At 44.3% G+C, this 23,177-nt stretch overlaps 1 protein-coding gene across 2 annotated transcripts in view; it reads right to left on the bottom strand.

Moving 5' to 3' along the window:
* Positions 1–11,966: 11,966 nt before the first annotated feature.
* The window catches only part of CCDC141 (coiled-coil domain containing 141), a 141,378-nt gene continuing 130,167 nt past the window's right edge, over positions 11,967–23,177 (bottom strand). Inside the window, exons 21-23 of one of the 2 annotated variants that reach the window (XM_075608934.1) lie at positions 22,609–22,721; positions 19,325–20,208; positions 11,967–13,460 (exon numbers count right to left, since the gene is read on the bottom strand). In XM_075608934.1, the coding sequence (XP_075465049.1) occupies positions 13,199–13,460; positions 19,325–20,208; positions 22,609–22,721 (1,259 nt within the window). In that variant the 3' untranslated portion in view covers positions 11,967–13,198. Of the gene's footprint in view, positions 13,519–19,324; positions 20,209–22,608; positions 22,722–23,177 lie in introns of both variants that reach the window. The other variant, XM_075608935.1, reaches the window with a different exon arrangement.

The following is a 23,177-nucleotide window of genomic DNA, read 5'->3' as shown; positions in this document are numbered from 1 at the left end:
GCTGGATGGCTTTGAGAGAGTTGGGCTGAGGCCAATCCAAAATAGCCTTAAGTTTTTCAGGGTCCATTGAAAATCCTTTATCTGAAATTATATAGCCTAAGAAGGCAGTAGATTTGATGAAAAAGACATTTCTCGAGCTTAGCGTAGAGATTATTGACACGAAGGCGAGCGAGAACGAGCCTGGTATGCTGGACATGATCTTGAAGATTTTGAAGAAAAAATTAGGATATCGTCCAGATAGACGATTACGAAAGAGTTGAGAACATCACGGAAGACATCATTCATAAAAATCCTGAAAAACAGCAGGAGCATTGCATAAGCCGAATGGCATTACAAGATACTCGTAGTAGCTGCTTCTGGTATTGAAGGCAGTCTTCCATTAATTGCCTTCTCGGATGCGAACAAGATTGTAAGCTCCTCGGAGGTCTAGCTTGGAATTTTTTTTTGCCCCTTGAAGCCTATCAAAAAGTTCGGAGATCAGCGGAAGGGGGTATCGATTCTTGACTCTGATGAGATTGAGCCCTCGGTAATCAATGCATGGCCTCAGGGATCCGTCTTTCTTTTTGACAAAAAAGAAACCGGCAACAGCGGTGGACGAAGAATTACGAATGAATCCTTTTTCAAGGTTTTCTTTGATGTATGCTGCCATGGCTTCAGTTTCAGTTTCGTTGTACTTGCCGAGTTCAGGAGAATAGAGAGTTCTGTAGTCAAATGCGTTTCCGTGTCCAAGGGTCTGAGAGGTAAGAATCGGGATGGATAAGCCGAAGTCGGGAGCCAGAGAGGTAAGTCAGACAAGCCGGTTCAAATCTGTAGGGTTAAAGACAAACAGGCGCACGACACAGTTTCCAGGCTACACAGGAAGCAAGGAGCTATGCAGAGCAAGGAGGAAGTGACAGAGCAGGGTATGCGGCCGCGGCGTGAGTAACAGGAAGTGCCACGCGCCGGCAGGGGTAGCGATGAGGGGCGGAGGCAGCAGCTGCAGTACTGGTAGTGGGTGAGGAGGGGTCACGTCGCAGGGGACGTGGCCCTCGATTCCTTACAGATTGTTTCTTTCTCAAGAAGACCTGCATTTCTGTTTTTGTATATAAAAAAAAAAGAATTGAAAAGCAGGACTTGACTAATCCTGATTCCCAGCCGGCAGAGGGGCTCGTCCCTGCTTTAAATGTTCAGCGGTATCAGGGACAACATAAGCTTTACCCTCTTTACCAGTTTCATTGGTGAAATCTCTCCATGGAAGAACGCCTGGGTCATGATGAATTTCCATCATCAGTTCTATATATAGCATTGGGTAGAATGGGATTGTGGATGTAATTGCATCTCTAGGACATCCTTGAGACCCGGCAGCCACATTACAATGCTGTTTTGCATAGGAGTGCCGTATTGAACACTTTCTTACATCGAAAACAAATCTCCAACAGCAATTATTTGTGCAAAACAGGTGATGAATATAATTTACACAATTATGCAGTAATCCCATTTCATTTTTATTTAGCAAATATTTTTTTTTACTTTTTTGCAAGTACTGCCCGTTCTGTGAAACAAAGTGGATAAAGTGCGCAGCTACAATCAATCACGTGGGTGGGGTGATAATAAAGTGATGATAAAAATTAAATAATACGTGACCTGGTAGACACTGATAGGGGAGCGTCTGCAGCCGTGGAAACAGGGGTGGCTCAAAACACCCCCTACAACTGGACAGAAAACACAAAAACACAGCGCAAAACGCTCATAGTGCATGAAAATAAATATTATTCCAATCAAACAGTACAGGTAAGTATTATGCGTACATCAGGGGAGAGAAAAACCAGCATGTCAGGGGTTAATGTTACCCATGCGCCAACCGGATTTCCAAACAGGATATCGTCTGTTGTTTAAGCAGCTTCCAGCCTCTGGGTCTTTCGATCCATACACGAAGTCAGTGAAGCCTCAGTGGGACCACAATAACAGACGATATCCTGTTTGGAGATCCGGTTGGCGCATGGATAACATTAACCCCTTACTGTTTGCTTGGAATAATATTTCTTTTAATGCACTATGAGCGTTTTGCGCTGTGTTTTTGTGTTTACTGCCCGTTCTGTGTCTTAGAAACCTAATATAAATTATTTGTGTTCCCAAAATAAAACATATATTTGTTTTATATTTTATGCAGTGTCAAGTTTTTCATAGTACAAGCTTGGGGTGCCGAGTTTTCACGCTGTTATTTGAATATGGAAAACACAAGTAGTGTGTGGTTGCTAATAGACAAGTAGGTAAAGTATAAATGTATATCTCGTCATTTAAAGTTAACTACTATCTTTCTTTTAAAAGCATCTTCCCTGTGTAATGTTATTAGCTTGATAACGAGACTCTTAAAACGTCTGATATTTTTCAGAAGCACAACTTTAATGGCCTTTACTCTCTGTACCACGCTGTTCCTATTTCCCATGGTTTTAGAATGTGTCCTCCCTGCAACTCATGTCTGTTTTTGGTATCATACATTTGCACTGCCATTATGAGCCGTGGGCAGCTGCTTAATGCCAAATGCCTGGAATGCTTCAGTGAGATGAACGCTCTTTGTAGCAGTAATGGTTCTATGTCCCTGGGAATTCAAAAGCTTAGAGCAGTGGTTCCCATTTTTTTAAAAACATTTATTTTCCCTGTAGGTTTCCATTCTGTATTCAGTGCACAAAGATGCCCAAGATTTGGGGTGCCCACTACCCCCCTGCCCCTCAAAAAAACATATTGAAAACAGTAAGGATATCATGAAGTGGGATATATTCATTGGGTTATTAATGCAGGGAAACTACCATTCTTTCTGTGATTCTGTCACTATTACTGAGCCCCTCTTAATGTCTTACTAGCCTTATTCTAAACACAGCAAAGTGGCCATTCAGGCCATTTTGTTACCGAAAATTCCCATTGATGTCAATGGGGATTTTCAGCCAAGAAGCCAGAATGGCCACTTCTGCATATATAGAATGACACCCTACCTTTTCTTTACCACTTTCTGTATCTCCCAGTATGTGTTTTACTCCTATCACTCTGAGCCCTCTTGTAATCTCCTGGGCCCTCCTCCCCTTTCTCCTACCCCCCCCCCCCCAAGGTTGGGAAACATCGGCTTAGAGCCAACAAGAGCCCTGGAGAAGAGATGTGCGAGGTCTCAAAACCGTGTATTTAACTATACACAAAGCTCTTGGAGTATCTACAATGGCTGTGATGTCTTTGAAAGAATACTTTGTCTTTGAATACTTAACATTGTGGTTTTACAATAAATATCACATTAAATACATTTATTGCTACATCTAAAAAATGTCACATTATACGAAAATGGAAATAGAATGACGTGAATAGAACAAAAGAATACTATAGCTTGCTGTAAGCGAGAAATGTAATATTCAGTTCATAATTAAAATGTATGAGTTTGGCTATGAATTTATTACTAGTATTTCTTGAATTGAACGATCAAAGATTTTACTCTAGTTCAAGCACACATGGAAAGGAGGATATCATCCCAGACTGCACATCTCAACACATAACTATTGCTGTGATGCCGCCTTTACTTTTTATATTTGCTGTAACCTCACTTATTTTCAAATTATGCACTTCCTTCCACCAGCCTCATCATGTCTCTAACTCTATTCATATATCTTCATCTCTCCCTCCTTCACCACTTCTCAGTTCACATGAACTCCTTTCTTACCTGCGCCCTCTGACAAGCCACAGCTATACCCCCTTCACTAAAACACACCCCTACAAATCATCCTCACACATTCTCTTTCTGTCCATGCTTCCCCTCCTCGCTTTTGGGGATATCTCTCCCAATCCTGGTCCCTGCCTTATTTCTACGTGCTCTCATCCTCGCCTTCCACATGCAACTTCTACTCCTTCTGGTGTAAATCCCTCCAATCTCATACCCATCCGCTGCCACCCTCCCTCCTCTCTCCCTTTCTCCTGTGCCCTTTGGAATGCCCGCTCCCTCTCCAACAAGTTCCTTTCTGTGCATGACTTCTTTCTCTCTCACTCTCTGCTCCTATTTGCCATAACTGAGACCTGGCTCACTCAGACTGACTCTGCTCTGGAAGCTGCCCTCTCTTATGGTGGCCTTTCCTTCTCCCACACTCCGCGCTCTGATGGCAGGGGTGGAGGCGCGGGGCTCCTGCTCTCCTCTCTCTGCCGCTACCGAACCGTTCCTATTCCTCCCTCTCTTGCTTTTCCCTCCTTTGAGGTTCACACAGTCCAGATCTTCTCTCCTCTCCCGGTCCATGTGGCGGTCATCTACCGCCCACTACCTCTACTCATCCCCCTTCAGCCTTTCTCTCTCACTTTGAATCCTGGCTCTCTTTCTTTCTCCCCTCAGACTCCCCTGCTCTTCTCCTTGGGGACTTCAACTGCCACATTGATGACCCCTCTCTCCCTTGGGCTTCCCGCTTTCTCTCTCTAGCCTCTTCTTTTGGCTTTCAACAGTGGACTGAAGCCAGCACCCACAAGGATGGACACTACCTAGACCTGGTTTTCACTAAAAACTTCTATCTCTCCGATTTCTCCATTTCCCCTTTTCCTCTCTCTGACCATCACCTCATCTCATTTTCTATCTCTCGCTTCTCTCCATCTCCATCTCGCCCTCGTTTTTGCAGAAACCTACGCTCTATTAACCTACCAGCTCTTGATTCCACTTTACACTGCTCCCTCTCCTCTCTCAGTTCTGCTTCAGACCCTGACAACCTGGTCAGGAACTACAACTCTGCAATATCTTCCTCTCTTGATCTTCATGCCCCACTTTCTCTCTGCCGTCCTCGCCCTTCTAACCCCAGTCCCTGGCTAAACTCCCACACACGCATGCTGCGTTCCTCCACTCGTTCCTCTGAACGCCTCTGGAGGAAATCTCATACACTCGCAGACTTCATTCACTACAAATTTATGCTATCCTTTTTTCAACTCTGCCCTCTCTCAGGCTAAACAAACCTACTTTTCATCACTAATCAACACACACAAGTCTAACCCACGCCGACTTTTTTCTGTCTTTGACTCTACTCAGATTACCCTCGGCTGCCTCCTCTTCTTCCTCCATCTCACCTCAGGACTTTGCTGACTTTTTTAAGGAAAAGGTGGAATCCATACGTCAGAACATCCCATCTGTTGCCTCCTCCCATCCCACACTGCTTCCCAACTCTCTTCCTGCCTTTCTTGACTCTTTTTCCGCTATCTCGGAGGAGGATGTGTCACTGCTGATCTCCTCTTCTCCCTCTACCACTCGCCCTCTTGATCCCATTCCCTCCCATCTCCTAAAACCTCTTGCTCCTTCTATAATCCCTATGCTCACACAGATCTTTAACTCTTCCCTCTACTCTGGTACCTTTCCATCAAGCATGCAACCGTTATACCATTACTCAAAAACAGCAAGCTTGACCCTACCTGTCCTTTTAACTATCGACCTGTCTCCCTCCTGCCTTTTGCCTCCAAACTCCTTGAACGTCTTGTATTCTCTCGATTGCTACACTTTCTCAACACCTATTCTCTTCTAGACCCTCTACAATCTGGCTTCCGCACTGCTCACTCTACTGAAACAGCCCTCACTAAAATAACTAACGACCTCCATGCTGCCAAAGACAGAGGTCATTACACTCTGCTCATATTACTCGACCTCTCTGCAGCATTCAACACCATGGACCACCCTCTTCTCCTTCACATTCTCCATACTCTTGGTATTCGGAATAAAGCTCTATGCTGGATTTCCTCTTTTCTCTTCCATCGTACTTTCAGTGTCTCTTTTGCTAACACCTCCTCCTCTATTGATCTCTCTGTGGGGGTACCCCAGTGCTCTGTCCTGTGACCCCTTCTCTTTTCTCTTTACACACTCTCTCTAGGTGACGTAATCACATCTTTTGGGTTTAAATATCACCTCTATGCTGACGACACACAAATTTACCTTTCAACCCCTGACCTTACACCTGCTATACAGACCAAAGTTTCTGAATGCCTCTCTGGAATATCATCCTGGATGGCCATCCGCCGACTGAAACTTAACATGGCAAAAACAGAGCTCCTTATACTTCCTCTCAAACCTGGCCCTACTACCTCCTTCCACATTGCTATTGGAAATACGATCATTCACCCAGTAGCCCAAGCACGCTGCCTAGGGGTTACACTTGATTCCTCTCTCTCATTCTCCTCTCATATTCAAAACGTTTCTAAAACTTGTTGCTTTTTGCTCCGCAATACCACAAAGATACGCCCTTTCCTCTGTTACTCGACTGCTAAAACTCTGACTCGGGCCCTCATTCTCTCACGTCTCGAAAACTGCAACCTCCTGCTGTTCGTCCTTCCTGCCTCTCACCTGTCTCCCCTATAATCTATCCTAAACGCTGCTGCTAGAATTACTCTACTCTTTCCTAAATCTGTCTCTGCATCTCCCCTCCTGAAATCCCTCTCCTGGCTTCCGATCAAATCCCGTATCTCACACTCAATTCTCCTCCTCACTTTTAAAGCTTTACATTCTTCTGCCCCTCCTTACATCTCAGCCCTAATCTCTCGCTATGCACCATCCTGACTCTTGCGTTCTTCTCAAGGATGTCTTCTTTCTACCCTCTTTGTATCTAAAGCTCTCTCCCGCCTTAAACCTTTCTCACTTTCTGCCCGCACCTCTGGAATGCCCTTCCCCTCAATACCCGACTAGCACCCTCTCTATCCACATTTAAGACCTACCTTAAGACACATCTGCTTAAAGAAGCATATGAATAGCACTGGATAATCCTGGACACATGATACATAAAGCTTGGCCCCCTGCAGACGCACTTACTAGAATTCCCTCCTGCTGTCTGTGTACGTTCTCCCTACCTACCAATTAGATTGTAAGCTCCTCGGAGCAGGGACTCCTCTTCCTTAATGTTACTTTTATGTCTGAAGCACTTATTCCCATGACCTGTTATTTATATTATTTGTTATTTATATGATATGTATTACTACTGTGAAGCGCTATGTACATTTATGGCGCTATATAAATAAAGACATACAATACAATACATAAAAATAACAAACTTATTCTATCCATAATTCTTTCTAATGAACAGCTATAAAATATTGGTTTTGTGCAGTAACCAACAAAATAGTTCTTCAGTCTATTTGTGCCATTATTGACTTCTGATTTTCATACTTTGTTTATATAAATAACTTATTTGTTCTCAATCAATAGTTTATTCTTGAGTCTCCATTTTGATCCCATAGAAAACTTAATTACCTGCGGCATCTGAATGTGTTGATATGTAATACAAGTTTTATGTGCAGACAAAATGCATGTACATAAATATTATATTGGTAATAAAGAAAAACAAATGTTCTAAAACTGCAAACCAAGCAATATCCTACGTGTTTTTTTTAAAATAAATCAGTTCTGTACTATGAGAAAATACTTATAGCATTTTTTTAAACAAAGCTGAATTACATTTTTAATGTATTATAATGTAGCAAGTCTTTTTTGTTTCTATAGCAACCATTTACAAAGTCACACCCCCTTCCTCTTCTGAAACAGGCTCTGGCACACTCCTTTTTGAGCCCTGCCAACTCTCTAGCAGTGCAGAGCTCAATTGTATCTAGTGACTGCCTGGTCACATGATCTTCCCCACAGAACTTTGATATATTAATATGCAAATGTGTTCCACTGACTGCAGAATACTCCTCTGCGGCCATTTAGTGAATCCCCGAGCCGAATCATTGCAGAGCTCAGGAGAACAGATCGATCAGCAACTTAGCTAATTACTTATCATTGTGTGAATTGTATTGGTGAACATATTAAATTAAAAAATAAACTTAAACAAAAAAAACGGCAGCTTGGACTGCTGCTTTAAGTTAACCTAGCAAATAATGTGAAAGACTGTTGACACAAAAAACAATTCAAGTGATGGTTTTAGTATATGTACATTTGTTTGCCAGTGCCACTTCAAATAATAACAAGACAATCTAACATATTACATAAATACAATGGACATTTGAGTTTCATATAGACATGGTAAAATAACATTCATTCAACAAAAAGTGTTTTTCTGTCTGTTCCATCACACTGAATAGTGTGGGCCCACTGTAACTGCCGCGCCCGCCTTAAAATCTGTCGTGCTCCCCAGCTTGCGCACCCCTGCCTTAAGATACCACCTTGTGTAAAGAGAAAACGCTATTTTCTTATAAACAGGTATGGAATCTCCGTGCCAAATTTGTCAAAATGGATGTTATCCCAGTGACACGGGGGAACATTTCTATCCCAACCAAAAGCTGTGACTTTCCTATTTACGCTGACGTCGTGACCTTATGTAGCTTTCCGTTGTCATGGCAACACAGTGCCATTTGATGCCGCACAGAAGTGAGTTGCAGGGGTAGATGCCGGGAGATGCCGCTGAAAGTGTAACATTTAAAAAAAAAAATCTCCAGGTTGGCCTTCAATAGAAGGTGGCAACCCTGCACACAATACCGCCACAAACCCCCTGCACACACAATACCACCACAAGCCCTCTAGACACACACAATACCCCCACCACACAATCCAAATACATGCACTACAAACAGGGCTGGACCGAGACATATAAACACGGTGTGGCGTGCGCGGGACTCAGATTGGCGACGGAAGCAGCAATGGACCTTGATGAGGGTGCACAGCCACGCAGGACAGGTCCTACATGCCTGTCTCGTGCTACCGCTTGGTCAATGTCCAGCGTGGCCGAGCGCACTCGTCAATATCCCATGCTGCTGCGAGTCCCACATGCGTCAGCCGCTCCGACGCATCATCTTTAAATGTCTTTTGGAATTGACGAGGCTGCACAGAAAATTTAAAGATGGCGGCAGGGCCGGTGCACGTGGTGCCCTTTTTTGGTTAGTGCCCCGGACAGCCCGCCCCTTTATCTGGCCCTGACTCCACACACCTTGGGGACTGGGACTTGTCCCAAGCGCGGATGCAGAAGTTGGGCCCGACACACCCTCGCTCTCTCACTTTGGCCCAACTTCCAGCACCAGCCAGCTTGGCCACCTGCAGCTGCCAGACCAAGGACAGTTGTCCTGGATCTCCCCCCTTGTCAGCAACCCTGTATATTCTTTAAAATGCCCATGCGGGAAAATGTATGTGGGACAAACTTCGCACTCTCTGTAAACACGCCTTTATAAGCATAAAAGCGATATTCGCACTTAGAATTCGATGTAGTCCATCATTACAAGGAACATAACATCTCACAATTAAGATTTTATTTATAGAATATGTTAAAAGATTGCCTAGAGGTGGAGACAGGGTGAAGGCATTGTTACGCAGAGGGTCCTTCTGGATTTATACACTCAATCAGGAAAACAACTTATCTTGATTTTATAGTGTAAAGTAAATAGTACTGCTACCTGGGGTCCGGACTAGCGAGCCAACAGTCACTTACACTCTTTAGGTGATATCATGGTTTGAGGACAGTGCGAGTCACTTTTAAGCCCTTTAAAAGGTGCTATCCCTATACCCTTTTATTAAGGAAACCTTCTCGGTTGGGGGCCCCCTTTACGTTTGATTCTACTTTGGAATCTGGACTATTATGTTGAGCACCTGTAATTAGGATAGCCTCCAGAGTGGACTGCGTGATGTGACTGCTAACATTGGGTTGTCTGTCCCCCCAATTCCTTTATTGTGCTTCTTACACGTCATTAGGAGGTTACCTTTTTTATTTCCACCTGACCTTGTAGTTTTTCTTCATTCATTAGGGTTTTCATTGCCTTGTATATCTCATTGCCAGGAGGGATCTTTGGTGGATAGTTATTACGAGTATGTTTTGTTCCATATATTTTTTACCCAGAAGGCATACTCCTTTCTCTCTCCCTAAATATTGCTTAGTACTACCTACAATTGCAGATAGTAACCAAGGGGAGAGTCCTTAGAATTATTGTGCTTGTTTCGTTATCTATCCAAGGGGTGCACAAACATTTCAGTCAGGCCCACCCCCCTGCTCTCCCCCCCCCTGACCTGTTCTCCGCCGTCTTCTGATGTCATGTGATGTCGCGTTGCCATGGTAATGGGACGTCACCCCTGCGGCATCATTTGATGCCGCGTTACCAAGGCGACGCACTGGTAGAAGCCGCCAGAGACCAGGTGAGTTACAGAGGCCTTGCGCGTGCTCCCTGGGCATTTAATTTAAATGGTTAGGAGAAGAGCGCAGGGCCTCTGTAACTGCTGCGCGCCCCACCCCCCCCCCAAAAAAGTGCCTACATCCGGGGATAGTCCAAAGACAATAATGATGAGTTGTAGTGATGCAGCTAACAATAATGGGTTAACGAACCTCCTGAAGACAGGTAAAGGGTAGGAAATACCCCCCCCCCCCCCCGATCAATCTCATTGGAAGTTCCCCTGTAGCATATAAGTACTCACAATTCCCCGGTGTGGCTGGCTGGATGTGCAGCTTCCAGTAGCTTCCAGTAGTACAGGATGCAGAAGGTTGAGAGGAGCGCACAATCCGACGGGAGCAAGGAGAGGACCCAGAATCAAAAATAGAAACTTTATTGTGTCATAAGACCTAAAATCCTAAAATTTTATGACACAAAGTTTCTATTTTTGATTCTGGGTCCTCTCCTTGCTCCCGTCGGATCGTGCGCTCCTCTCAACCTTGCCGCAGGATAGAATATTAATTCAGATGGATACAGACTGGCTTTACCGGCCCCGTTATAGGATCGAACTAGACACTGGTGAAATATAACGGATGTATTATTATTGCGATCAACAAATTCTACATAATGATGTAACATTGACGATTAGTCCTCTAAAGCAGCGGTGTCCAATACATTCGTCACTCGCCACACACGGCGAATAGGACAATGTATTGTGGAGAACAGGGGCACCGGGGGAGAGAGCCGGGATATCTGCCCGGTGGCTATGGGAGGGCGTGGCTGACCGATGGATGTGGGGGGGGCTCGACTGTTAGTGGTTGTGGGGGGGCTCGGCAGCCCGGTAGCTGCAGGCCGGCGCCTAGTGACACAGCACTGCTGCACATCAGAAGTTGGTCCCGCTTCCTAAGGCTGTGGCTAGGGTGATGCTGAGCGTGCAGGCACTTGCTCATGCTGGCCACACACATTGCCGCAATGTGTTTCATCGCGGCCATCGTGAGCGCATCCGCATGCTCAGAGGCACCCTGGCCAAGGCCTTATTCGCTTGCGTGATCAGAGGGCTCCCCCCAGGTAAGGTGTAGGGGGGTTCGGTGTATTTGGAGGGTTATGTGTATTTGCAGGGGGTATTATGTATATTGGGGGGACTATTATGTGTATTTGGGGTGTGGGGGGTTAATATGTGTTTCTGGGGTGTGGCGGGAGTTAATGTCTTATTGAGATGTGGGGGGTATGTGTATTTGGCATGGGTGGGTGATGTGTATTTGGCGTGTGTTGGGGTTAATATGATTATTGGGGTTGGGGGGCTGTGTGTGTGTATCGGGGAGAGGGGCTTAGTGTGGGTATTAGGGGTGTAGTAGTGTACATTTGTTTGCTAGTTCCACTTCATATAATAACAAGATAATCTAAACTACTACATACTGTACATATAATGCACTTTTGAGTTTAATATAGGCATGGTATATTAAAATACCATATCATTCTTCGAACATACAGATGTTGCAGACTACATAAGAACATACCCCATTAGAATACAGAATATTACAGACTTTCGGTAGTATTGATTTAGAATATCTCCGTATATCACATGACGAGAACAATTAAGCATTCTACATCTGTACTCCGGGGAAAGAGTTAAGGGTTGAATGATTAACAAACCTAAGGGGCTATCTATCAAGGGTTTAAAATGGGCATAGAAATTCAGTTGGAAATAACATCTTCAATGTAATTTTGCATCTGTTTGCATTAATATTTAAAGGTATCAAATGTGCACCACACAAATTTGTCAGCAAATTATTTGGAGAGTGTTACACATCGTGGGAGCTATCTTGCTTGTAAGGAGGTAATTGAAAGACAGATTGAATAAAAAAAAACAACAACTCAGATTTCTTATTCTTTGTATTTTATTTATTGGAAAAAGATAACGAAAGATCATAATAAACAAGGTATCGTACCACCCATCATATATTTTATCTTTTTTTTATATACAACACGAAGAAGAAACAATATCACGTCCAAAATATATGTGGTGCAGAAAATCTCAAGAAAAATAAATAAGCGCACTCACTGTATCCTTAAAATAACCAATATAGGGAAAGAATAAATCAATAGTATTCCACTTATAATCAAATTATAGTGAAAATAGTGAACAGAATCAAATGTAGATCATGCGCTCAGGGATAATACTAAATGTAACTAATGTGATCAAGTGTCAAAAATCGTAACTCCTTTAAAAAAAAAATTCTATAGTTATCATAAAATTGAACTAGGTGCTTCCCAACTGGAAACCAAACACCGTCCATTCAGTTCTTCAAAATGTTCTTCGTATAAATCCAGGAGCGCAACCCAAGGAATAAATAAGGATGAAAAAATAAATAATTTAGTGTAACACTTTTATAAACCTCAGTATATGTACTTTCCAATACCCATGCACTCACATTAAAGCTTCTCAAAGATCTGTGGACCTCTTGTGTTCAGGAAACATGTAAGGGCCTCCAGCAATTAGGTAGGTGTCCCCTTGTGTTTCCTCAAGTGGTTCCCAGATGTTTATAAATGAACAAGAAACAATATATAGTGTAGCGTACCTCTCTTATTATTCAGATTATAAAAAAAAAATCAAATGCACTGACGCATTTATGTGGTGTTTTATAATCTTAATAATAAGAGAGATATACGGCACTACAAATATAAAATTAGGAGAGATCATTAAAACAATTGCTGACGTGCATACAAAAGTGACCTTTTATAGCACCCTTTAAAACTGTAGTGATATTCACTTGAGAACTGTATACACTTATGATGTGATATGTATGGCAACCTACAGAAAAGAATTGATACAAGCTAAGGTATGCCATATCTAGTACTGTATAACAAATTGCTCAGCATATTCGTGCACTCAATATGATACAGGTTAAATCTTGTGCGTGTACAATACCTAGTTAAATGTTTTCTCCATATTTAAAAAAAAAGGAGTACTGCAAGTTTCAAACAAGCGCTATTTATTGTGTATAAAGTTGTGCCTCAATAGCAAATGAATGAATGGCTGTGCAAACAGGGAATCCAGGAATAAATGCTTTAGTATTTTGTAAGTTGTGTCCAGAGAGGTCAATCTTGCAAACTAAGTGTGTAGCCAATACATTATTGACACAGAGATATATATGACAAACAAAGTTATCCAGTCGACGCTTGAAATAAGCGACCTGTTACCTTTCAACTGGATATCACCACTGGAAGAGATATTGCCATTAGAATTGGTACCCAGCGCAAGATATTGACTAGCTTCTTCCTTGCACACCTCTTGAATGATCAAGGTATGTTTTGTTTCCTGTTCATGTTCGGGTAAGTGATCTTCTGTAGGGAGGTTGTGGCCCTGTTTATACCTGGAGCAGAGAGTCAGAATTCAAGTCAGGTTCCCATGGCAAAGGTCTGAAATATGTTCTTCAAAAAAATAACAAAAATTATGTTAAAAACATACTTTTTTGGGTTTGCAGCCAAAGTACCCCAGTTACTGTATACATTTACTAGAAAACATATTTTGTAATATCAACAGCTGGCTGGTGGAATATGCGGAGACCTGCCTTTGGTGTAAGGACTTACATCTAGTAAAAATATGTACACGCATAACTAATCTGCAAACACCCTCTCCCAAAAGTCAGCTGTTACTGTAATTCAAAAGGCTGATTTGACTGTTTTGCTGTCAGTCCCAACAGTTCTACATTATAAAAATTGATGAACATATGCACTTAAGAAATAAAAAGAAAAAAAACTACACATTTCACACGGGCTACATTACTGCTCACCTGAAACTGGATGCAACATATATAGCAGAAGAAACATATATAGGCATATATTTACAAAGCAGTCTTCCGCAATAAAAAAAACCCAGGGCCACTGAAGGGGGAGAGAACCAAGACAACTGTCCCGGCGCCTAGCCGCTGTGGGGGCCCTGGCCGGCCGGCGCTGGAAGTTGGGCCCGACTAAAAATCCGTGTCCAGCTGCTTGGCCTCTGTTGGCTGCCGGGCTCCTGCCTCTTGCAGTTGGTCACTCTCCCCTGCTGCGGCCCGGTCTCCGGTGCAAGCCCTACCTCCACACCGGAAGATGGACCCACCCAGAAGAGAGAGGTGGGGTTGGGGGGTAGCGAGAGGTGGGGTTGGGGGGTAGAGAGAGGTGGGGTTTGGGGGTAGCGAGAGGTGGGGTTGGGGGGTAGAGAGAGGTGGGGTTGGGGGGTAGAGAGAGGTGGGTGGGAAGAGAGGTGGGGGGAGAGAGAGAGGTGGGGTTGGGGGGAGAGAGAGACATTGGGGAGGAGAGAGAGGTGGGGGTAGGGGGGAGAGAGTGATGGGGAGAGGGAGGTGTGGTGAGTAGAGGGGTGGGATTGGGGAAGAGAGGTGGGGGTGTGGGGGAGAGAAGTGGGATGTGAGGGAGAGAGAGATGTGGAGGTGTGGGGAGAGAGGTGGTGGGTGGGGGTGAGGTGGGTGGGGGGAGAGAGGTGGTGGGTGGGGGAGAGGTGGGTGGGAAGAGAGAGGTGGGGTTGGGGGGCAGAGAGAGGTGGTGGGAAGAGAGGTGGGGGGAGAGAGAGAGGTAGGGATGGGGGGGGAGAGACATCGGGGAGGAGAGAGAAGTGGGGGTAGGGGGGAGAGAGGGGTGCAAGGGTGGAGAGAGGGGTGGGGGGAGAGAAGGGGAGGGGAGCAAGGGGTGGGGGGGGAGAGAGAGGTGGGGTGAGTGAGAGAGGTGGGATTGGGGAAGAGAGGTGGGGGTGTGGGGGAGAGAAGTGGGATGTGGGGGAGAGAAGTGGGATGTGGGGGAGAGAAGTGGGATGTAAGGGAGAGAGAGATGTGGAAGTGTGGGGACAGAGGTGGGGAGAGGGAAAGGTGCTGATATAGGGGAGAGGGAGGGATGGGGAGAGGTGAGAGTGGGTAAGAGAGAGGTGGGGGTGGGTGAGAGGGGTGGGGTTGGGGAAGAGAGAGGATTGGTGGTGGGGGAGAGAGAGGTGGGGGTGTGGGAAAGAGAAAAGAATTGGGAATGTAGGGAAGAGAATAGAGATGGGGGTGTAGAGCAGTGGAGGTGTAGGGGGAGAGAGAGTGGTGGGGGTGTGGGGGGAGGAGAGGGGAGAGGTAGGTGGGGAGAGAGGGAAAGGTGAGGATGTGAGGGAGTAGGAGAGGTGGGGAAGAGAGAGGTGGGGGAAGAGAGAGGTGGGGGTGCAGGGGGAGAGAGGTGGGGAAGGGAGAGATAAAGAGATGGGGGTGTGGGAGAGGATGAAAGGGAGGGGAGACATAGGGGTGTAAGAGGGAGGGGAGAGATGATGGTGTTAAAGATAGGGGAAGGGCAGTGGAAACTCTAGTCTAGGGCCCCGGGAAAGCTGTCTGTGGCCCTTAAAAATCGTTTCCCACACTGAAAGGCCCTTGAGGTCAATGGACTATAAGGTGTCTTATTGCAGAAAACTGTTTGGTAAATACTGCCCTAAATGTCTAGAATATTTACCACTCTATATAATTTTACTTAAAAATATGTATTCCTTGTCTTATGTCTGTCATTTCCCAGAATCCCTGGCTGCAGTGGAAGCACTGTATGCTAAGAGGTAATGGTGAAAGGCAGGGTAGCAGACCTGTCTGAGACGTGAACGTGCTCACAAGGGATATTTGTATTTGCTGTACACATGCCTTTTAGTGTAATTCATGTCCGAAGCCTACAATCTAAATGTATATTTGATGTACAGTACAGCAGCTTGTTCATTCTTCTTTATTTATTGTTTAGAACAGTGGTTCCCAAACTGTGCGCCGCGGTGCCCTGGTGCGCTATGGCTGGCTAGAGGGGCGCCGCGATCAGGGCCGCCAGCAGCGGGAAACAAGCAGTAAATTAAAAAAAAAACAAAAAAAAACCGCTGAACCCGGCGTCAGCTCTCCCTGCGCACGCTGGAGGAGCAGCACCGGGAGACATGTCTCCCAGCAGCACTAACACCCCACCCCCCCGGCCAAAACCGCCACCCCCCGGCAGCATCGGTGCACCATCATCCTCCCCCCCGCAGCACACTGGCCCTCCCCCAACGTGGCACAGGCCCCCGCAGCACTGACCCCTCCCCCTCACCCCGTGCAGGGACTAGGCCATTCAGCCACCCCACAATGCCGCCGTCCCATGCAGCACTGGGCCGTCTGCCCCCCCCCGCAGGCCACCGGCCTGACCATCATCCCCAAGGAGGGTCATTTTTAAATCTATTGGGGGGTGTGGGGTAATTTTTAAATGTTTTGGGGGTGTGGGGGTAATTTTTAAATGTTTTGGGGGTGTGGGGGTAATTTTTAAATGTATTGGGGGTGTGGGGGTAATTTTTGTGTGTGTGAGAGAGAGTGTCTGTGAGAGAGAGTGTCTGTGAGAGAGAGTGTCTGTGAGAGAGAGTGTCTGTGAGAGAGAGTGTCTGTGAGAGAGTGTCTGTGAGAGAGAGTGTCTGTGAGAGTGAGAGTGTCTGAGAGAGTGAGAGTGTCTGATAGAGTGAGAGTGTCTGATAGAGTGAGAGTGTCTGAGAGAGTGAGAGTGTGTGTCTGAGAGAGTGAGTGTGTGTCTGTGAGAGAGTGAGTGTGTGTCTGTGAGAGAGTGAGTGTGTGTGTCTGTGAGAGAGTGAGAGTGTGTATCTGTGAGAGTGTGTGTCTGTGAGAGAGTGAGAGTGTGTGTCTGTGAGAGAGTGAGAGTGTGTGTCTGTGAGAGAGTGAGAGTGTGTGTCTGTGAGAGAGTGAGAGTGTGTGTCTGTGAGAGAGTGTGTGTGTGTGTGTGTGTGTGTGTGTGTGTGTGTGTGTGTGTGTGTGTGTGTGTGTGTGTGTGTGTGTGTGTGTGTGTGTGTGTGAGAGAGAGAGAGAGAGTGTGTGAATGTGTCAGAGAGAGAGTGTGTGTCTGAGAGAGACACCAACTGCGCACTGCAACTGTTAGGTATGTATATACAACTTTGTTTTTACTTTGGGTGCCGCGGAAAAATCCTGATCGCCTTAGGGAGCCTTGAGCGGAAAAAGTTTGGGAACCACTGGTTTAGAACATTGCACTGTTAAAAAATAAGAACTTGATACGTGATAAACAACAAAGCAGGGTAGTGTCCAAGGTTAGATTATCATGACATACTGTACAGCAAAAATATCAAGACATGGTATACAGCGACTTTGTTATTTTATTTGTGTGTTTTCTTTAAAGAAAAATAATAATTACACACATTTAATTGCGTAACAACTTTTATTAAAACAATTTGTATTGGATCATAGACTAAATGCCACGCTACGAATTTCTGGTGTAGTCAGAAAGTCATCCTATTAGTTTACAGATATTGCAAATATTGACAGTTGACAGTTGTCCTATCAGACTCATCTAGAATTACTGAGCGGAGTAAAAATAAAGGATTACTGTGGAGTTCAACATCAACAGCTTGATTCCCAAAAGAACATGTTTGATATAAAGAGATTCAACCTGAAAGATTTTGGCATGTTCATTTTTTTAATTGAGAGTTTAACAATGCACAATATTAAATAAAGCACAATTTCTAGATGCAAAAAAGACCTATATGGCGCCTGGATGACAATCCATCTGTGATTAAGCTAATCAGCAAACAAACCCATATGCAGATTGTCCATCACAGGTCTGCTCAGCTGATGTGTAGATTCTAAAGATCCTCGTAGCTCATCACATCAGATCATAGGTACATGTGGAAGATAAGAGCAAAGGGAAAAAAATGCACCAATAGTGGCAAGCAGTATGATAGTGATGAGGCTATAAGAAAGTGAAGGCTGAAAAACTGCAGTTTTTGGTGAAAAAAGCTCCTTATGGATGCAATTTAATGCTTATAAAAAACAATAAAACTTGCTGCAATGAACATTTAATACGCGGTGAAAGTGATCTGTACTGATCACATCAGCTCAAATAGATCCACATGGATCAACTCTCCGGCTGTATTAAAATTGGAATCCTACTTACACTTAGTCACTAGGACTTGCGCCATGTAAGTAGGAATCTTTAAACAGGATTCACCCCGGCTGTCCTTCTATGCAGAGCGGCGTGCGGCTGGCGTCTCCGAATAGCTGTTGATGCTGTAACTCCGGTTCCTCCCTGATTGGCTGCTGTTGGTGATGTCACAACTCTCCAAGATCAAGTGTGGCAATGCTATGGGGTCCTAGAGAGTCAAAAACATTAACCCTATGCGTTTCATGACCTCTCCGTCTCTTCCAGCACCCCCGAGGAAAAGACGGAGGTCTTGAAACGTGTAGGGTTAATGTTTTTGACTCTCGAGGAACCCATAGCAGTGCCATAGCTGATCTCGGAGATTCGTGACATCACCAGCAGCAGCCAATCAGGGAGGAACCAGAGTTCCAGCATCAACAGCTATTTGGAGACGCAGTATGGCTCACTTTCACCGCTTATTAAATGTTCATTGCAGCAAGTTTTACTGTTTTTTATAACCATTAAATTGCATCCATAAGGAGCTTTTTTCACCAAACACTGCAGTTTTTCAGCCTTCACTTTCTTATAGCCTCATCATTATCATACTGCTTGCCAGAAGATAATGCACTATTGGTGCTTTTTTTCCCCTTTGCTCTTATCTTCCACATGTACCTATGATCTGATGTGATGAGCTACGAGGATCTTCAGAATCTACACATCAGCTGAGCAGACCTGTGATGGACAATCTGCATATGGGTTTGTTTGCTGATTAGCTTAATCACAATTGGATTGTCATCCAGGCGCCATATACTGTAGGTCTTTTTTGCATCCAGTCCTTTACTGGTTTGGAGAGAACCAACTAGACCGGTTAGGCAGCCTTTTCAACTTCAATTATGATTGGAACTTTTATCACATTTATTATTTATATTATTGTTTACACGTTCACTTAACTAGTGCTTTTTCACTGAATTTTCACCCTAAAGCACAATAAACCTGATGAAGGATCCTCAATGACTCCCTTAGTGCTATGTATTAAAATGTCATTTTGGTAAGTACACACCTTTTATGGCTGGTGAAGAATATAACCATAGTTTTTTTACAAGTATGATTTTTAGTGTTAAATGTCCACGTGGAATGTTGTGTTACAACAGAAAAATTAACAACTAATGATGTGGGGCGTGATAAACTGAGTTTAATTAACTGAAAAGGAACCATGCTGCAGGAAGTTATAGTTACACACAAACAGGTCAATATTGGGGTCACATTAGTGCACACAGAACTATATGGGCCTTTCTTACTAATTTCCTTATTTTAGTTATCCTCATTATAGGCTACCCACCATGTAAGAGTAGGCTCTGGGTATCCGATCACTTCTACTTCCAAAGTCACTGGTGAACCTTCCTTAACAGTGACATTAGGCCGGTGCTTGGAGAAGCCAGGCGTCTGACCAGCTAGGCTAATATTGCCGTGCGTTTCTGAAACACTTTTAATTGCTTCTTGGGTTACCATGTGCCTCTGGCAGCTTTTGGCAGGGTCTGATTGAAACATGAGATCTGAGAATTCATCAGGGGTTGCATGCAGCCTATCTTTACTTTTAGTAGTGTTATTGGAGACATGCAATTGCTCGTTTTTTTTTGTGCTTTCATGAACAGAATGATGTTGCAAATGAGTTTCATGCACTTCATTCATCAAGCTGTAGCTAGGTTGTGTTTTTGAAGAGAGAGTATTTTGATCATGGCGGGTTTCATTTAAGGTGGTTGGATGGTGAGCAAAAGGAGATTCTACTCTATATCCAATGGTAGGAGAATAGAATCTCTCAAAGGAACTAGAAGTCTTTTCCCTTTTGTGATTTGATGTGTCAGCATAAGCAACAGGTGTTAAGAGTTCAGACTCATCCGTCACTCTTTTACTGCTCGTGTTTATCTGCATTTGCAAGCTGTATGAGCTGACATGCAGACTGCGGGAGCTGTAACAATTCTGCTCCTCCTGCTCTGTTTCAGACTGCGGGTGGTTGGATTCAGGAGTTTCAGCAAGCGGAGGCAAGGAGATGTCATCAGGGGATATGCACTCGTATTCATCACCAGATCCACCGTCCTCTGCTAGTAATTCTGGCTGCAAATCTGTATCTGTTGGTATACTACCATCTTTGGCAGATGATAGCAGCTCTGTGGTTTGAGATAAAGTAGCTTCCCCAGCCGGATCACTTATGGGAATGTCAGGGACCTTTACATAACATGAAAAAAAACAAAGAAAAAAAAAATAAACATTTAAAGTTGATAAATCATGCCAAACTCACTCCTATGTCTACCATCGCCTCAAAAATATTAATAATTGTGTGGTCATGTGCATAAGGAATTATTTGCTAAACTGTGCCTTAAAGCAGGGGGTGCGCAATTTTTTTACGCTGCGCCCTGCATTTCTTCCATGAAATTAGTAGCCCCTCGCCCCTGCCTGATGAAATCCAAATCCGTCAGAAACTTCAGTTATGTGTACAGCTTCAGCATGTGTAACTTCAGTATACCAGGGGCGTGCAAACTGGGAGGTGCAAGATTTTTCATGGGGGGGGGGGGGGGGGGCACGGCGGGTTGCAGAGGCCTCGCACTCTCTCCCAAGGCATTTAAATTAAATGCCAGGGGATCGCGTGAGGCCTCTGCAACTATCCTTAGTCTATCCTAGTCTATGGCTCTCCAGCGTCAAATGACGCCGGAGACAAGGTAAGGGGGGGGGGGGGGCGCGAGCAGAGAGGGAAGCAGGCAGGGGGGCGCAGTGGGGGAAGATTGCGCACCCCTGCAGTATGCAATATAAATATGAATACACATACTTAAAAAACACATATATTTTAACATGTTTAATGAGAGGGGTGAGCCTGAGATCCAGCAGCAAGGCTATCCACCCGGGGTGTTATTCCAGAGACTGCTGCACTGAGCTCTGTTTCCACATCCAGACGGGAACAATTTTGCTTTTTAAAGTAGTTCATTTGGAGAAAGTAGCTTCACACAGGTAAATTGAAGCAAAAGGTATAAGCACCAATAGCCTTTGTAGAAACATCTGTATATTATTTCTTCATGGAAACCCAAAAGCTTGTAAGGCTTTTCGCTTTGAATTCCATTTTGAATGTGGAGTTGGTACAGCAGCTGTGTGCTTCCTACACCCGCGTCAAAAGGATTCCGAATCCACTCAAGCTCTCCCGTCTATCAATCTAGGTTGGCATAGAATCACAGTAGCGTACTCTAGGAAATTATTGTAATATTTGTTTTCAAATCGTGCCCCCTTAGAAAATGTCACACCCCCTTGCGCACCCTGCATTAATGTATGAAGTCTGGTAAACTCAGCCGTTTTTAGCAGAGGATTCCAATGATCACATTTAGACTTCAGCTTTATTTAATAAACACTATCAGTAAAGGCTACAAGGGAAAACAGTGTTTTGGAAGATAAATACTGCATATATAACATACATGAGATACATTTACACATATTGTAACGAATGGCTTTATGCCATTAATACCTCTCCTGAACCAGACTACATTATATAGTTTTCATATGGCTTAGAACTGTATTTAAAGAGGTTAACCATTCACAACATAGAAACTGTGAAATGCTAAATTGTTCATGTATTTACTTTAGATTTTTACTAATAGCTGAACACAAAATAGTAAAAAGAAAAAAAAAACACGAATATCATTCTGTTTCTAAAATAAATGATGTTTCTGTATACAGTCTGCTGATTTTATATTTATGTACATCTTTATTTATCTAGTACAGAATTGCCCAGTTTGATAACTCATTATAATCTCTGCATCACGTCACTCTTCCCTAACTCCCCAAATCACGGATATAAAAAGTAAAGCAAAGACCTTGATACATTGATGCCCAGAGGTGCAAAATGACTGTAAAATGATGGTATTTGTGTCCCCTTTCCTCCAAAATTGTCTTGTAACAGCAGAAAGGAACAGCAGCACACGAAAAACAGTCTCAATGCAACATCTTTTCATTTACATACAGTAGCCCCCATAATGCTACACATTAAAGAGGATTTCAGCTCCACGGACCCCCTACTTCCCAAGATAATTAACTTGTTAGGTGCTGTCGGAAGGAGCCCTGGCTTGGTTCACAATATGGCTGGTTTAAAAGTCCTGCGAGCCAATAGGAAGCCGCACGGTCATCCCTGGTGTCTTCCTGTTGGCCCACGTGACGCGGGAGCTTTAAACTGCATAGAGATACTGGCAGCACCTACAGATGTAAGTATCTCAGGAAGCAGGGGGTCCCGCAGCTGAAATCAATGTGGTTCAGCCCCGGAAACCCCCTGCTTCAAACCTATTATCCAAGTGTTGCCTGGAGTGCTCCGTGAAGTGATTTATTATGAGCGATCTGTTGTAAATTTAGCATAGAAGCAGATGCTGTATGAACATCACTGTGTACAGCACAAAAAGTCCCCCAAGATATTTTTTTGATGAATGCTCCTTCACCCCTGATCACTACATGACCACTAACGTTGGCATCACGTTAAATGATATGGTGGATTCTAAGGGGGAACACGATTTCTCAATCCTTGCTATGAAAACTTGTATAGGCAGAAAAATGGGCATTCACACTGGCTTTTAATGTGAGTGATAAATGCAATACCTTAAGCTTGTCTTCCAGTTCCTTTAGGTACGTGCATAACTCATTCACGGAGTGCAGTGCTTCTTTGTGTTTTGCCTTTGTCTTCTCAACATTCTTTATCCCATCATCAAGTCCTGCAGACATATGGAAACATCATGTACAGTAAGCGTGAAGTACGTATGATGTAGAACCGGGGTGGCAGCACATACATCAGGAGTAGCCAATTCCAGTCCTCATGGCCCACTAAGATGTCAGGTTTTAAGGATATCCCTGCTTCAGCACAGGGGGGGGCTCAATCAGTGGCTCAGTCATTCTGACTGAACCACTGACTGAGCCCCCTGTGCTGAAGCAAGGATATCCCTAATACCTGGCCTCTTGGTGGCCCTTGAGTACTGGAATTGGCCACCCCTGATGTAGAACAATCAGGAAAGGCTGAATTGGTGGCTTAGTGAGTAAAAGCACTGACTAAACAATGACACAGACTTTGAAGCAGCGGAGTCTGGTTCTAATCCTGGTGTTAGCTCCTTGTGACTTTGGATCCTGTGACTCAGACTGTGCTTGTAAACTTCTACAGTAAGTACAGTGAGCTA

Source organism: Ascaphus truei, chromosome 7 (assembly GCF_040206685.1).
Source record: "Ascaphus truei isolate aAscTru1 chromosome 7, aAscTru1.hap1, whole genome shotgun sequence".
Classification (NCBI taxonomy): domain Eukaryota; kingdom Metazoa; phylum Chordata; class Amphibia; order Anura; family Ascaphidae; genus Ascaphus; species Ascaphus truei.
This window is presented reverse-complemented; position numbering and strand designations above follow the sequence as displayed.